This window comes from Rattus rattus, chromosome 2, assembly GCF_011064425.1.
Source record: "Rattus rattus isolate New Zealand chromosome 2, Rrattus_CSIRO_v1, whole genome shotgun sequence".
Taxonomy (NCBI): Eukaryota; Metazoa; Chordata; class Mammalia; order Rodentia; family Muridae; genus Rattus; species Rattus rattus.
This window is the reverse complement of record NC_046155.1, coordinates 24,130,963-24,146,210: the sequence shown is the minus strand read 5'-3', so window position 1 is coordinate 24,146,210 and position 15,248 is coordinate 24,130,963. Positions and strand designations below refer to the sequence as shown.

The window sequence follows — 15,248 nt, the reverse complement described above, 5'->3', positions numbered from 1 at the left end:
CAGATTAAGATTTTATTAGACCATTTCCTGAGAAGTTTGGGAGTCAGTGTTCTATCAGGTGATGCCAATTAGCTCCGGGTCAAAGCTAAAAGGATGTGACCCCTGCCAACTGCACAGGGCCGCCCTGGGCTCTTCCATTGTGAATGCTGAGTAGTGACTTCCAAGGTAACCTGGCCTTGCCACTATTGTTTCCACTCTGGTGCTGGGAAAGCACCCTGTTACCTCCCGGCAGCGCTGCAACGACAGAGCCGGGAATTCTCCGTAGAAGCCATAGATACGGTTGCATTCCCGGGCGGTAACGTCCAGCGAGTGTCCTCTTCCCCGCTAGGACCTTTTCCCGTCGGGTCGCCCACAGCACCTCCTCCGGGCGTGGGGGAGGAGGAGAAGCACACGGGACTCCCTTCCTATTTAAAGGTCGCCAGGTCCCTCTGAGGGACCTGGGTCAACGACGCGTCCCTTGGCGCCACGGTTGGGGACAGACTCTGAGAACGGTTGGGCCGCTAGTTGCGGGGCCCCCGCCGTTCTCGGACACTTTTCCCGGGTGGACCCCAAGGCGACGGCGCACTTGTCACCGTGGGTGACCGAGAGGGGACCGCAGGGGGCGGGCCCCGCGGGGCAGGTGGGCGCGGCCGGCGCTGCCCGCGGCAGCAAGTGGTTGGGCCGTGCGCAGTCCGTCCTGCGCGGCGCCGGCGCGGGTGCCCGGTGCGCGGCGCCCTCCGCTCCGCTGCGCCGCCCGCCCGCCGCGCGCCCATGTCTCTGCCGGTGGTGCTCCCGGGCTCCTGCTGCCCGGTGGCGGGGCTGTCGGGCGGACCCCAGGCTGGGGGTCCTGGCGCCGCCGCCGCCGCCGCTCAGGAGCCGCCGCTGCCCCACTGCGGCCGCGCTGGCCCCAGGGCGCTCTCCAGCCTCCAGCCCGTCCCCTGCTGCGCCCCCGCCGCCGTGCTGGCCCCGCCGCCCGCGCTCGCGTCCCGCCGCCCCGCCGCGCCGGGCTCCGCGCTGCTACCGGCGCGCCCGCTGCTGTCGCTCGGGCTCCTGCAGCTGATCCTGGGCTGCTGCATGGTGGCGCTCAGCTTCGGGGCGCTGTCGCTGAGTAGCTCGCCGCAGGTGAAGAACTCGTGCCCATTCTGGGCAGGCTCCTCGGTGAGTACCGAGAGTTGCGGGGCCCACCCTCGGGGCAGTGTTTGTGGAGGGTCCCTTCCATTGTTCTTGTTTGACCTCTTTTGGGGAGCGCAGACCCTAAAGCCACCTGAAGTGTAGGCGACAATGAGCGGGGGTGGGGTGTGGGAGCTAAGAGTCGTGAAGCAGTCAAGTTGAAGGGAGAATTGGATTGCACTTGGGCAGTGTCTGTCCCTTGCACGCTAAGGATATTGTTTCCGCCAAGTTAACATTAAGCACAGTATCAGGCTCTTGGAGAGCTTGGCATGAGAATGGGCGTAGAAGAATTTAAAACTTTACTTTTGGCCACTGAATACTTTACAGAATTGGCAAAGTAAACTCCGAGAGGACCAGGGTTTTCCTCACCGATACACCAACAATACCCGTACAGGGTGGGGCACTTTTTAGAATGGACAGAGTGACAGATTGAAGAGGGGGAGGTGGTCGACTTGTTTTTATTCTTCATTTAGACACGAATGAATGAAAGAGTATCTGGAGTTGGATGACTGAACCCTGAGGAGCTCCGAGGTAATAGGAGGTTGCGTGTGACTGATGGCTTGTACCTGGTCATTAAAGAAGGGCTCAAACTCTGGGTGGGTTCCTGGAGCCACCAAAACTGCTCTGCAGAAGTGGATGCTCAAGAAACAGAACCTGTCATTACGGACGCACACCCCAGGACTCCAGAAGTTGGGGCAGCTAGCTGGGATGTCTGCCCTACCGTGGCACCTGGCCCTGCCTCCTTGGCCAATGGGGCATAGGGAGGCTCGGCTGTCAGTGAGCAAGCATTTGTAGGCTGGATGGCTGCTCTTCCCCGCTTCCGAACTGTGTCACAACTTTTAAGGCATCCAACCCCTTGAGGTTTGCCAAGGGCGCTGGAGACTTGGAACAGGTCCTTGTGCCAGGCCTGTGGAGGATGAGTACAGCAAATGACCTTTCTATAAAATCCCTACGACGCCTATAGCTCTTTCCGTGATCTGCAGGGAGTGCCCGTTTTGTGCTCTACTGGTTAGAACATAGTCAGAGTCAAGTTTAAAAAAAAAAAAAAGTGGGAGAACGTATTGAACCTCGAGTAATTGTTCAATTAATTGTTCGAATGAGGACATTGGGAACATGAGGTTTCTCTGACCTAACCCAGAATGTTGCATTACCTGTTATCAATCTATACTTCTAAAGTCCTTTGCTAAAATGCTTCTGTTGGGGCCCCAGTTTTCTGTGCTCTAGTGAGTGAAGTCCAGAACTTAAGTATCAGGTGGACAGAGTTCCACCCTGTAGTTCTGACCCTGGACTCCGATACTATCTTTGTGAGCGCTGGAATACTTTGAAGTGTGGGAAGTCTATTGAATAGGAATCAGAGTACTGCCTCCTCCACCCTCTGCCGGGCTGGTCATCCAAATGCTTGCTACACTTTTTTCTTCTAAGTACCCTGGGCCAGAGTCCTGTGTGTGTTTTATGGATTTACTCTTTGTAAAATCATGATCCTTTGTTCGCTCAAGATAGCTAGTTTATTAAGAAATATTTGTGGGAGGTGCTAGGGAGATTGCCCAGTCAGTAAAATGTGTGCCGTGTAAACATGGGGACCTGGGTGAGGATTTTTGGAACCAACCCAAAAAGCTGGGTATGGGGAGAGGGGAGCCTGAACCCCAGTGCCTGGGGTGGGGTCGGAAGAAGATGGATACAGTGAATCTTTGAAGTTCATTGGCCATTCAGGCTAGGCAAATGGGTGAGACACCCAGTCTCTAAAAATAGGATAAGATGAGGAGTGTACCTAGTGTTGTTCTCTGCCACCATAAACAAGCAGACATACTAACAGGTACTCACACTATACACATAACCTGTACTCACTCTCTCTCTCTCTCTCTCTCTCTCTCTCTCTCTCTCTCTCTCTCACACACACACACACACACACACACACATGAACACACACTGTATTTGCTTTCCTCTAAAATTAAAATCTGAAATCGGTTTGCAATTATGAATTCTTTCTAAGGTAAGTAAAGGCACTTAGCTTCATTGAAGACACAATGGGATTTGACAAGAAGGAAAACAAAGCTCACAGACCGGAATGCGCGGGATGGTAAACTGGAATGCACAGGATAGTACCTGGGCTTGCCACTGGCTAGGCTTGTCCTCAGGCACAAGCAAATCAGACCGAGAAGGAATCTAGGATTTGGACTTGAAAGGGTCGCTTCTGTAAGCCATAGTCTAACCTGTTCCTAAGTCCCTGGGCCAGTATTCAGACCTGTAATTGCCATTCATTCTTTGTGTCTGTGGGACCTGTTCCTAAGGTCGACTTCAGAATTTGCATTGTCAACAGAACCAATGAATATCAACGGTTATCTCCAGAGCAGCTAAGTAGGGTTTAAGCAGCTGTCAGTAGATGCCATCCTTTTTCTTGATGTTTTAGAAGGAAATTACCACACTTGTAACATGCTTTAAACTCACGTAGGTGAGAGAGCTCTATTTAAAAGCAATCCTGTATTATGAGAAGCATTAGATTTATACAGCATTAGATTTATATTAAAAACCACACCTCCCACCCCCGGCCAGCCACTGGAACAGTGGTCTCATCTGCACCCCTCCTAGTCCTGATCAGCCACTGGTCCCGTGTGTCCTGATAGACACCCGAGAAAGGAATGTCAGGCAGGAATTAAGTCCTTTGTGCTCCCAGTCCATTTGGCAGATTAAAATTGCCATGTTATTTTGAAAATCTCAGTATTACATCACTGTAATTTCATGCATAAAAATTTCAATGTGTGTATTTTTAGACAACAGAGAGATATTAAGAGATTTCATAAAAGTGGCCATTCCACTTTTAACATTTCATTATGAAAAAAAAATTGAAGTTTTAATGACTGTAGAGGGGAGAACGTGATGACCCTGGGTGTTGACCCATCGCCAGCCTCGGGAGTTAGAACATCTGAATGTCTGACACCAAGCCCCACCTCAGCACACTGGGCTATTCTAAGGCGAAGACAAATGTGCGACTCCAGCCATTAAACACTAGGGTGGACATTTTAAAGAAGGGGCTTAATGACACATTACAACAAACTCTGAAGGTGAAGGGAGGGTTTTATGGAAAATGATGAAAAATTGTGCTTTGAGGACTGGAGAAATGGAAACAAAACACAATAACCCAGCTTTATTGAGCTGTAGCCTTCGTGCCTGACAAGTTACCATGTAACCAGAACTGTCTGGTGGTGTCCAGTGAGTTCACTGTGGCACAGCTCCCACCAAAATGGGTTTTAGTAAATTCTTTCTCACCACCCCTAGATCTCCTTTCTCTCCCTCTCCCGATATCACCACCCTTCTGTCCAGATATCACTGACTTCTCTACTTTCTGGCCCTGTAGATTACTTCTACCATGGAGAATTTATATGTATGTATATGTATATGTATATGTATATGTATATGTATATGTATATGTATATGTATATGTATATGTATATGTATATGTATATGATGTGTGTGCTCATACACACATGTATGGGATTATACAATATAAGGTCTTTCATGACTGAATCACTTCTTTCGATTAGGATATTTGCAAGGCTCATCCAGTTTAGCAGTAACTCGCTCCTGATAATTGTGAAGTGATATTTCACTGTGTAGGCATGGCGTGATTATGAATACTCAGTTTCTTCCTTGCGCCTCCTCCCTTCTCCCTCCTATTTGGCAGATCTGGGGATTGAACTCAGGGCCTGAGGCAAGAGCTCTACCCCTGAGCTACATGCCTGGCCCACTCAGCAGTTCTGTCGGTGTGTGGCATAGTATTGAGAGGAAGCGGCACACAGGGTTAATGCTACCTGAAATCCATGTGTGAGCACTGGAGAAGACTTGCCTCCTCTCACACTGTGTGCGAATGACACTTTACCAGTGTAATGCCACAGCACTTTACAGTTTGTATCCTCAGTGAAACAGGCAAAGCTTAATTTGTTTTGTTTTTTTTTAACTTTTTGTTTTGTATTTAATACACACTTAGGTTCAAGGGACACATATATGTTGCTTTCAGGGGTGTTTTTTCCATGTTCACCTCTGGAAGAGGTGTTTGGCTAAGCTGGGGCTTCATCCACTTATCTGAACCCTGAGGAGCTGTTTCACTTGTGTGAAAATGCATCAGGAATTAAGTCCTGTAAGCAACTTTCCCCGCACTTTTGAATTACTTTTTCAGCAGCTTGAAGGGATTATTTTAGTGTAATCTTTATTTTTTAAATTACAGAGAGAGAGAGAGAGAGAGAGAGAGGGGAAGAGGGGAACGGGGGAGGGGAGAGAGAGACAGAGAGAGAGGAGAGGAGAGAGGATAAGAACTACAGGAATTAGTTCTCTCCTGTGCTGTGGGCCCTAGGATCTGAACTAAGTTTGTCAGACTTAGCGTCAAGTGCTGAGTCACCTCAGTGGCCCCGAGTGTAAAGTTTCTTATTCGACTGCTGTAGATGTAGCTCAGTGGGTTCAGCATCAACCTAGCGTACAAGAGTCCTGGGTTCAATCCCCAGCCCTGACAAACAGGGATGGTGGAGGCACACCAGTCTGTCAAATCATCCAAACCACTCAGGTTAGGACTTCTGGGTCATCTTTCGCTTAGCCAATTTGAGGCTCACTTGTGCCATATCAGACCCTGTCTGGGAAAAAAAATGCATTTAGATCTTTTTCATTTGTGCATACTATGACTGCTATGCCCAATGTTTGTAGTGCTAAGAGATTAGCCAGCTGCCTTTAAACACCGTCCATGGTTGGTAAGGGGCTGAGGGGGCATCTTGATGAATGGTTCTTGGTTTAGGCATGTGCTTAAGTTAAGATTTCGATCCCATTGGGATTGTGGGAGAAAGTGCCTACTGTACAGAGCCACATTTAATAAAAGAGTAGAGAGAGTACCAGTGGGTGTCCATCTGACTTTAATGTCCTCAGCTTTCTTTGATGCCTCTTATTCAACTTTTCAAATGAGTTATACTATAGACAGGGAAGAATCTCTCTCTCTCTCTCTCTCTCTCTCTCTTCTCTCTCTCCTCTTTCCCCCCTCTTCCCTCCTCTCTCTGATACACACACTTTTTTCAGTTATAGGGAAAGATAGGTCGTTGAGAGGTTTGATAAACTATCTTCTGCCTCTTCACAAGGCAAACAGGATATTTGCAGCACAGCTTTCAGACATCTGCGTTTGCATACAGCAGTTTTTGACGAAGGAGCCAGAACATTTTTGCCTGAAGGCATGTTTGTGGATTAGCCAGGGAAAGTAGGCCAGTAGGAGTCTAAGCTCTTGATTTTAATGATTGGTTTCTAAGCTGGGAAATTAAGGGCATTAGTGCACATGGTGGGTCACGCTGACTCTGACCTGTTGTCCCTTGGCATCGTCAGGAAGAGGAAAACTCTGCTCTGTTCCTGTGAGCTACAGGGACGATCTACCAGGGGTGAAAGAGAAATGATAATAACTCTGACTGTAATAATCTGGAGAGGGTTTCCGCATTGGCGTCGGTGTTACCTGCGCGTTCAGGGCACGTCGCATCTTGTGCTGGGTGGAAGAATGCTGATGGCATCGTCCTTCTCTGCGCTGTTCCCTTTCCGGAAGCACAGGGGTGGAAATGTGTTCAGACTTATGCAGTCGTCCTTAAGCAGGCACATCTTCTGTTTCTGATATTCATTCATTCATTCATTCATTCATTGACTCTTGCCATTACCAAGTGCCTTCTAGAAGCTGCTCATGGTACTGGAGTGAGCTTTCCCAGGTACAGGCCCTCATGGCATAGGCAATTAGTCAGTAGTAGCACTGTGGACTAGTAGAAGCCATGAAAGGCCATTGCTAAGGGACTTCCTGGACTTCCTCCTGACACAGCCCATCCTCTGCCGCACAGAACTCTCTGTCTCTCTCCTTGCCTTCCACAGCACCATGAGTTGACAACACAAGCATTTGTTCCTTGCCATGCCTTGAGTTTTGAACTCTTAAAGGATTCACTCTCAAGACAGAGCCTCATTTCCTGCCACCATTCCAGAAGCTTCTGATCCTCTGTTTCTCCTTCCTCTGTTTGTCCTTCTCCCCTCCCTACTGCAGGTTTTCCCAAAATGCCTTGGGATTCACTGGGTTTGAAAAGAACAGGGTTACTGGGTGAAAGTCAACAGGGTGTGGGTTTGCAGGTTTGGGACTGAAGGGCTTGCAGATGTGACTACTACCCAGAACTCGCATGCAGTTTTATTTCCCGTCTTAGTACTGGGGATCGAGCCACCCTGTGTATCCCCAGCCCCTTTTTTACCCTTGTTTTGAAATATAATTTCACTGCCTTGCTCCAGTGGCCTTGAAGCTCCTTGTAGGCCAAGTAGGCTTTGAACTTGTGATCCTCTGGCCTCGGCCTCTGAAAGTACTGCCAGGCCTGACTGGACTTACTTCCCAGTGCCTGCTAAGGAATTTGGTTTGCACAGGCTTGCTGGCTGTGCTCTGAATGTATTTCAGAATTCGAGTGGCAATGATGCCTTTAAACAGTCTCTTCTAACCCATGACCTTGGTATGTCTTGATTTATCTGGGTCTTCATTCAATATTGCTCTAAAGCTTTGCTTTTCTCTCCAACAGATCTTAAGTATTTTTTGCCAAATCTATTGTGAGGATATCGGTATTCCTTACGTATCACATATTTCACTCTTATTTTCAATTACATTTTCTGGAGTTGCTACTATGTAAACAAAATAACACCTCATAAAGTAGAAAGGGAACATGGATGGTTCTTTTTTCTCAGAAGGCTCCACTGGAAAAGACATCTATCAATGAAGATCTATTAGAATTGAAAATATAAAAAGCATTCTATAAATAGCCACTCCTTTCTTAAGAATTCATCCAACAGGAATGAAAGCACACGTCTTTCAAGATACATTCATAAACCCATGAGTATTTACAGCTGTATTGTTCACAAGAGTAGAAAGCTGGGGCTAGAGTGACCGACTGCCCACAGATATGGAAATGAGTGAATACATTAGGCACTGCCACACAATGGAAGGTTATGCAGCTGTCACTCTGAAACCCAGCTATTTCAGTGGAGTTGACAAGATTCCAGTGCAGTATTTACTGAGATCACGAGGACACTGTGGAAGTCACACCCTTGTGCATAGGGGCACACACACGTCATTTGCACATACAACAACATTTTAGGGAGACATTCGTACTTACATAAAATTACATTGGATGTACTAACTTGTGAGTGTGGAAGAGGCTGAAACAGAAATAGAAAGTGTAGCTTAGACACATTGTTGTTTCATGGCTTTTATGACCTGAGCTGGACACTTCATCTTAATAATACTGTTTTAGTGGAAGAAAGAGAATGTCCCTGAGACAGGGTATTCTGAGATGGTGACACAAATAACAAATGTCAATGAATAATTCAAATGCTAGTTATTTTCTACCCTAGTGGGCAGTCTGTGTTTTCCTCAAGGCCAGGGACAGTTTCAGTCTTGTTTCCACACGAAACCAGCTTGCATTTCCTCAGCAAAGTCCAGTCCCAGCACGGTGAGGAGGAAGCAGAGACACAGCTATGAGGACACACATGCAGAGGTTTGTATGCATATGTGCACGGGCAAGTGTACGCACACAGGAGATGCACGCATATGTACATACAACGTATGTTCTCCAGCAAACGTGAGCACATGGGTGTGTGCTCAATAGCCACTGGATATCAGGGGGTTCTGAAGGATCTGTCATCGTGGTGGGATCAGTCCTTTGTGTGTTTTTGTTTTCTTCTGATTTTGGTTGTTTGAGAACAGGCTGACTTTGTGATCCTCCTGCCTCAACATCCTGACCCAGCTCAGTCTTTTGCTCTGAAGAGACCCAGGGGTTGCTTCTTTCATTTAACATCCCACAGGATGAGGTCCAGAGTGAGGTCCAGATACAACAAAGAGACTTAGCCAAGGTCACATGACTGACTCTTTCAAAGCTGAGCAGGAGACCTGAGCCCTGGGTCTCGTGAACTCCAGTTCCAAAGTAGAGAATCAACACAGCCCACATACTAGGGATGAAGGCGTGCAGAATCCTTTCAGAGGTAATGGAACTGCATGGATACATACCGACACGTGCCTGCACATATGGGGTTCTGGGTCAAGGTTATATGAGTACATTTTGTCCTCTGGTGCAATGGGCTGATTCCATCTCAGTTGGTGAGATGGGGTATTGCAGGTGAACTTGTGTGCTAACCTCACACCCTTGCCTGACAGATAGTTAATAAACAGGAATTATGGATGTGTGCATGGGAGGGGTTTGGGCAAGGGAGATGCCCTTCTGTGCTTGGTGGACACACCCTGTTATGTGGAGGAAGTGTGCTCAAGAGGCCGCAGGGTGTCTGTCTTGAGTGAATGATTACTTTGATTCTTCTTTCTGGTGGCTTAGTGAACGGTGCCATCCAAAAGGCTGTGGTGGTGGTTTCCAGTCTGTATTTTGGCAACATTCTGGTTCTTCTTTACCAAGAAATAAAGTGTGTTTATTATTGAAGCATTGTGCATTTTCAAGAGCTTTCTCTCTGGAGTTCCTCTTTGTGGAGTAAATGATCAGTGATTGTCTTTTGTTGATAATCACGTGACAGGCACTATGCTAGGAGCCAAGAATTCAGACAGGACAGAAGCTCATGGCAGAGGTGTGGACATGCACCTCTCAAAGGGTGACCATTGAGTTTTCTTTAAAAACGTGTGTGTGTGTGTGTGTGTGTGTGTGTGTGTGTGTGCACGCACGTGTGTGGGTGCCACTTTACCTAACATGGGTGCAGGAAACTGAACTCCAGTCCTCTGTAAGAGCAGCAAGTGCTTTTAATTGCTGAGATATATTTCCGACCCCCCAAATAGGGAGTTTTTAAGAGCAAAAAGAAGTTGGTGTATACAAGGCAGACATGTGGAGTGAAGAGATTATGGAAGGCTTCTCAGAAGAGGTGACAACTAGGGGCTTGTATGGTGGGTATGAATTTTTGGGCAGCTCGGAGGGCCTTGGAGAAGATGGGTGTTACAATAAAGAGGTCACAGAACAAAGTCCTGGAATATAGCCTGGGTGGCTGTGGAGGGACAGGGGTACTCGGAAACAGAGAGAGAGAGAGAGAGAGAGAGAGAGAGAGAGAGAGAGAGAGAGAGAGTGTGTGTGTGTGTGTGTGTGTGTGTGCCATGGGAATTTGGAAGCCAGGCTGCAAGCGTGGGCTAGGAGATATCCTCATGGGTTTTGTCTACCACATTGGAGTTTACCTGTCCCACAAAGGTACTTGTGTACATCACAGACTGAATGTGACTGCAGACTGGGTCTATGGAACAGAGACCCAGTTCTCTGGTCTCTGGCCAGAGATACGGATGTTTTTACCGACACAAATCAAAGCATACACAGCCAGTTAATATGCCTTGTAGTTCTGTAAGACAGCCTAGAATGGTTTGCCATGGCTCAGATAATCAGCAAGAATGGGAGATGTTTGACTGGCCTTTTCTGGGCTGACGATATCTTTTTCCTCACAGGTGATACTCTCTGGAATCATTGGACTGACAACTTGGAAAAGGCCCATGATACTGCTGGTATGTACTGGTCACATGATGCTACTCTGTAACATGAAGCCCATTTAAGCAAACTGTTGAAAATTTTAAACATCCTTGTTCATTAAAAAATAAGTTGACAGTAGATACTTCAGAAGTAAATGTTCCTAGCTGGGTGGCGGCAGCACAGGCCTTTGATCTCAGTACTCAGGAGGCAGAGGCAGGTGAATCTCTTGAGTCTGAGGACAGCCTGGGTCTACAGAGCAAGTTACAGGGAAGTCAGAGAGGGCAACATAGAGAAACCCTGTCTCAGGAAAACAAAAAACACAACAGAAACCCCACAAATAAATAAATAAGCAGTAAATGTAATGAAAGATGATAATCTTAATGTTTACTCTGCTTCATTTGTATATACATCTAGAGTATATATATGCATAATATATATTATATATATACATTTGTGTGTGTGTGTGTGTGTGTGTGTGTGTGTGTGTGTGTGTGTGTGTTTCTAGTTCCAGGGTTATATTCATTCTGAAGATATAATAGAAAGTCTGTTTAGGGCTAAGCAAACGGCTTAGTGGATAAGAGTGCTTGCTGTGCAAGCCACAACACCTGAGTTGCGCACACAATTAAAGCTGGCTATGGCGATGAATACCTATAGCCCCATCACTGAGGGGTGGAGATAGGTGGGTTCTGGAACTTAGATGGCCACAGGATCACATTCCTAAGAGGTCCTGTTTCAAGTGTAAGCTGGAGAATGATGGAAGAAGACACCGCCATTCTCCTCTGGTCTCCACATGAGTGTGCACAGACACACAGACACAGACACACAGACACACACACAGACACACACACACACACACACACACACACACACACACACACAACCGACCCCTCCCCCCAATATCTCCTCACTATGGATACAAAAGTGGAGGGAACAATAGAACCAATTCACTGTATCTACTCCCCAGCTCTTAACCTAACCGCCCACACATTCTGCCTTCTTCCTCCTTTGTCACAAGCAAATCCCATTCATTAACCACAAAGTTACTTTTTGTTAGAATGGTTTGGTTGGACAACTTCATAATTTTGTTCCTGAGATCTGTTACATTGTCTCCTTAGTTCACAAATGTTAATTTTTTTAATAATGTAGACTTTATCAGTTTTCTGTGGTAGAACTAAAATTAATGTTCCAACACGAACCATTTTCCCGTGCCCAGTGGCAGTGAAAATGATCAGAACCTTTGTCCTGTCCTTTGCTTTTGCCTGTTATGGGAGTTTAAGAGACGGCGACAATAGACAGCCAGACAGCCAGCAGCAGAGTCTGTGTAACTGCCAAGTTGAAAATAGAGTTTAGGAAATTTGATTTGCACGGAAGAGTATGCGACATCTTATACATGGTGGCTTTTCTTCTTGCTTTCCTTTCACATCTCTTGATACAGGACTTAATTATTTCCAGAAGTCACTTTCAAAGTTGGTTTTGTTTTATGGGTGGAGGCTAGAAGATAACCTTAGTGTCATCCTTAAGAACCTGGAGCTAACCACTTCGGCTAGGGTGGCCGGCCAGTGAGAGCCAGGCATCCTCCTGTTTCCCCTTCCCAGCACATGACACCACGCTCAGCATCTTTACTTGGGTTCTGGGGACCAAATTCAGGTCTTCATGCTTGCAGAACAAGCATTTTACTGGCTGGGCTCTCTCTCCAACCCCAAGAGTCACTTCAGACACACAGGATCGGCTGTGGGAAGCTCTTACAGTTCCATTCCATGAGGAGACCACACGATGCAGGACAGATGGGTCAGAGTCGTGGGTCCCCACGCTGCTTAGAGAATCTTGAGCTCCAACCTGTCCCCAGCTCCTCAAGGAACACGGGCAAAATTTTGCAACGCCATTATTTAGTGCATTTTGGAAACGCCTTTAAAATATTAGAAGGGGTAAGTTGTTGGTGTGGCATTTAATATGTTGGAAAGTGGGACAGGAGGGAAGGTGGCCTTGGGTGAACCCATGGCTAGTAGCTGAGGAGTGTTTTGCTGCCCTGTCTGGGGTTAGTCTCTGTAGGGAGAGTTTGGACGGGTGGCGTTCTGTGTTGGTATTTGGCTTCGCGGTATTGTTGGTTATTTGGTCAATATTAAAGAACTTAAAATATTTTTCAGTATTTTATTAATATTTAATTGATACTTTATTAATACTTAAAGTATTAAAGTGAATGAGGATAAAAAAATCTCCCCTGATGTTTGTATTCTAAAATTTCGAAGTGACAAAAAGAATATGAGTAAGTCTACATTTGAAGGCATCCACTCCTGGACACTCAAATATATATGTGTGTGTGTGTGTGTGTGTGTGTGTGTGTGTGTGTGTGTGTATGTGTAGGTGAAAATTACATTGTATTTTATTGTACCATTGTACCTAGTTAGGGGCCTTGGAGTTGTCATGAAGACCTGCCTTTGAATATCTAGCACCCATGTACAAAAGCCGTGCATGGCTGTGCCTGCCTGTGCCAGCCTATGCCTGCCTGTGATACAACATTGGGCAGATATAGACGGATTCTGTGAATTCATTGATCAATACAGCCTCACCAGAATGATGAGCTTCTTGTTCACTGAGAGACCCTGGTCAAAGCATTCCATCAGAGAGACATAGTGGAATTCCCCCTGTCCTACTGTGGCTTCCATATGGATACACGCACTGACAACCACATATGTGCCCCACACATATGTGCTGTATAGAGAACATGCATAGCACTCAGGAATGTTATAACTAGTGTGTGTATACTGTCTTATGTCCTGCCCTTTCAGATCACTGTGAATTAGTATTAGTTAATACTGTTTCTGCATTTGCCACTCATTATTGCTGAACGGTCTGCTACTATATTTGTATCCTGTCATTAATTTTTGTCATATGGCTGGGCATTTGAGCTGTTATATTGTAGTGGCAGGATATTGGGTGAAGAGTGTCATTGTGCCAGCTAGTTTTTTTGTTTGTTTGTTTGTTTGTTTGTTTTGGGAGCTGAGGACCAAACCCAGGGCCTTGCACTTGCTAGGCAAGCGCTCTACCACTGAGCTAAATCCCCAACCCCCAACTAGTTTTTTTGCACAATGTGATATAAGCAAGTGGTGTCTGGAAAGAGGGGAATTTAATTGAGAGGGTGTTTCCTTCAGGTTGTTTGTGGGGTATTTTCTTGATTGATAACGGTGAGGGAGGGTTTATCTCACTGTGGGCGGTGCCACCCCTGTGCACAGGTGGTCTAGTGCTGTAGAAAGCAGGCCTAGTAAGTAAGACATGAGAGCCAAAGCAGTAAGCAATATTCCTTCATGGGCTCTGCTCCAATTCCTGCTTCCAGGTTCCTGTCCTGGCTTCCCTCAGTGATAGGGTGTGACCTGAGGGTTGTGAGCTGAGATAAATGCTTTCTTCTAGGTGCTTTCAGTCAGCATTTTGCCAGAGAAACAAGTGAACTAGACAAGTTGTAAAATATTAATCAACGTGAACTTCAAACAAACGGTATTTCAGGGCTTGTACTAGGCAAGGCTGAGACTTTCAGTTAAGTCTCAGTCACGATGCTGCATGAAAACCCTGGTTTATGTGCACCTTAGTAAGACAGTGTTGTAGCCAGGTGTGGTGATGCATGCCGGGAAAACCAGCACGTCAGAGGCCGAGGCAGGCTGTGGAGAATACAAGGCCAGTCTGTACTACACAGAAGGCCTCATCTCAAACAGAAACAACAATACAAACAAACCAACAAAAACAGTGACTGAGAGATGGCTCAGTTTTCTTGCAAAGGATTCAACTTCATTTCCCAACCACATCAGGTGACTCACAGCTGCCAGGAACACCAGCCTCAGGGTCTGATATCCCCTTTGCCCTCTGAAGGCACACATGCAACATACGTACACACGCGAACACATACACACACACACACACACACACACGCATGCACGCACATGAGTGTGAGTACACACACACACACACAAGATGTGCATTAAATATATTATTTTAAGAAATGAAAACAACGTGTGCAGAGAGAAACTGGCAGTGCCTGTCAGTTGTGCCTGGCTCTTTTGGAGCTGTTTTTCTGAATTGAGAAGATAATTTCGTGGTACGGGCGTTACTCCCCCACCCCCGCTTGGGTGTGTATTTCACCCCTCCCTCCCTCCCTCCCTCCCTCCCTCCCTCAATCCTTTCCTTCCTTTCTGGGTTTCCCAGCCTCCCCTCCCTTGCTTCCTGAGGGTTGGAATGTGCCAGAGGCCAAAGTAGGGAAGAGGCCTTGTTGCTTTAGAGAAGCCAGTGGGGCCTTTTGTTGTAGTTTTTGTTTTGTTTTGTTTGGGTTTGGTTTTCAAGGCTCTGTCTCTGGCATCCCTTAGCCTTGAACTTTCATATGTAACTGAGACTGGCCTTGTTCTCTGCACCCTCCTGTCCCTAAGCCCAGTACTGGGATTTCTGGGATGCTTCAGTGCACCTGGGGCATTGTTTTGCAGATCTGGGCTCAGCCGCCTGGGTTTGGCACCTCCGGGCTTCACCTCCCCTTCACCTACTGGGCACTGCCCGCCTTGGTCTTTCTTCTTCTACCCCAGTGTTTAGCTGCCACCTCCTTTGGCTCTCAGCTCAGCAGCCACACCCTCAGGTGGCACTTGCCTCAGC

General features: G+C 46.9%; 1 protein-coding gene across 1 annotated transcript in view; it reads left to right on the top strand.

Moving 5' to 3' along the window:
* The first annotated feature begins 297 nt into the window (after nucleotides 1-297).
* Fam189a2 (family with sequence similarity 189 member A2) overlaps nucleotides 298-15,248 on the top strand; it is a 55,708-nt gene continuing 40,757 nt past the window's right edge. Inside the window, 4 exon segments of the mRNA XM_032891729.1 lie at nucleotides 298-862; nucleotides 865-916; nucleotides 918-1,137; nucleotides 10,601-10,657. Of these exon segments, the coding sequence (XP_032747620.1) occupies nucleotides 751-862; nucleotides 865-916; nucleotides 918-1,137; nucleotides 10,601-10,657 (441 nt within the window). The 5' untranslated portion in view covers nucleotides 298-750.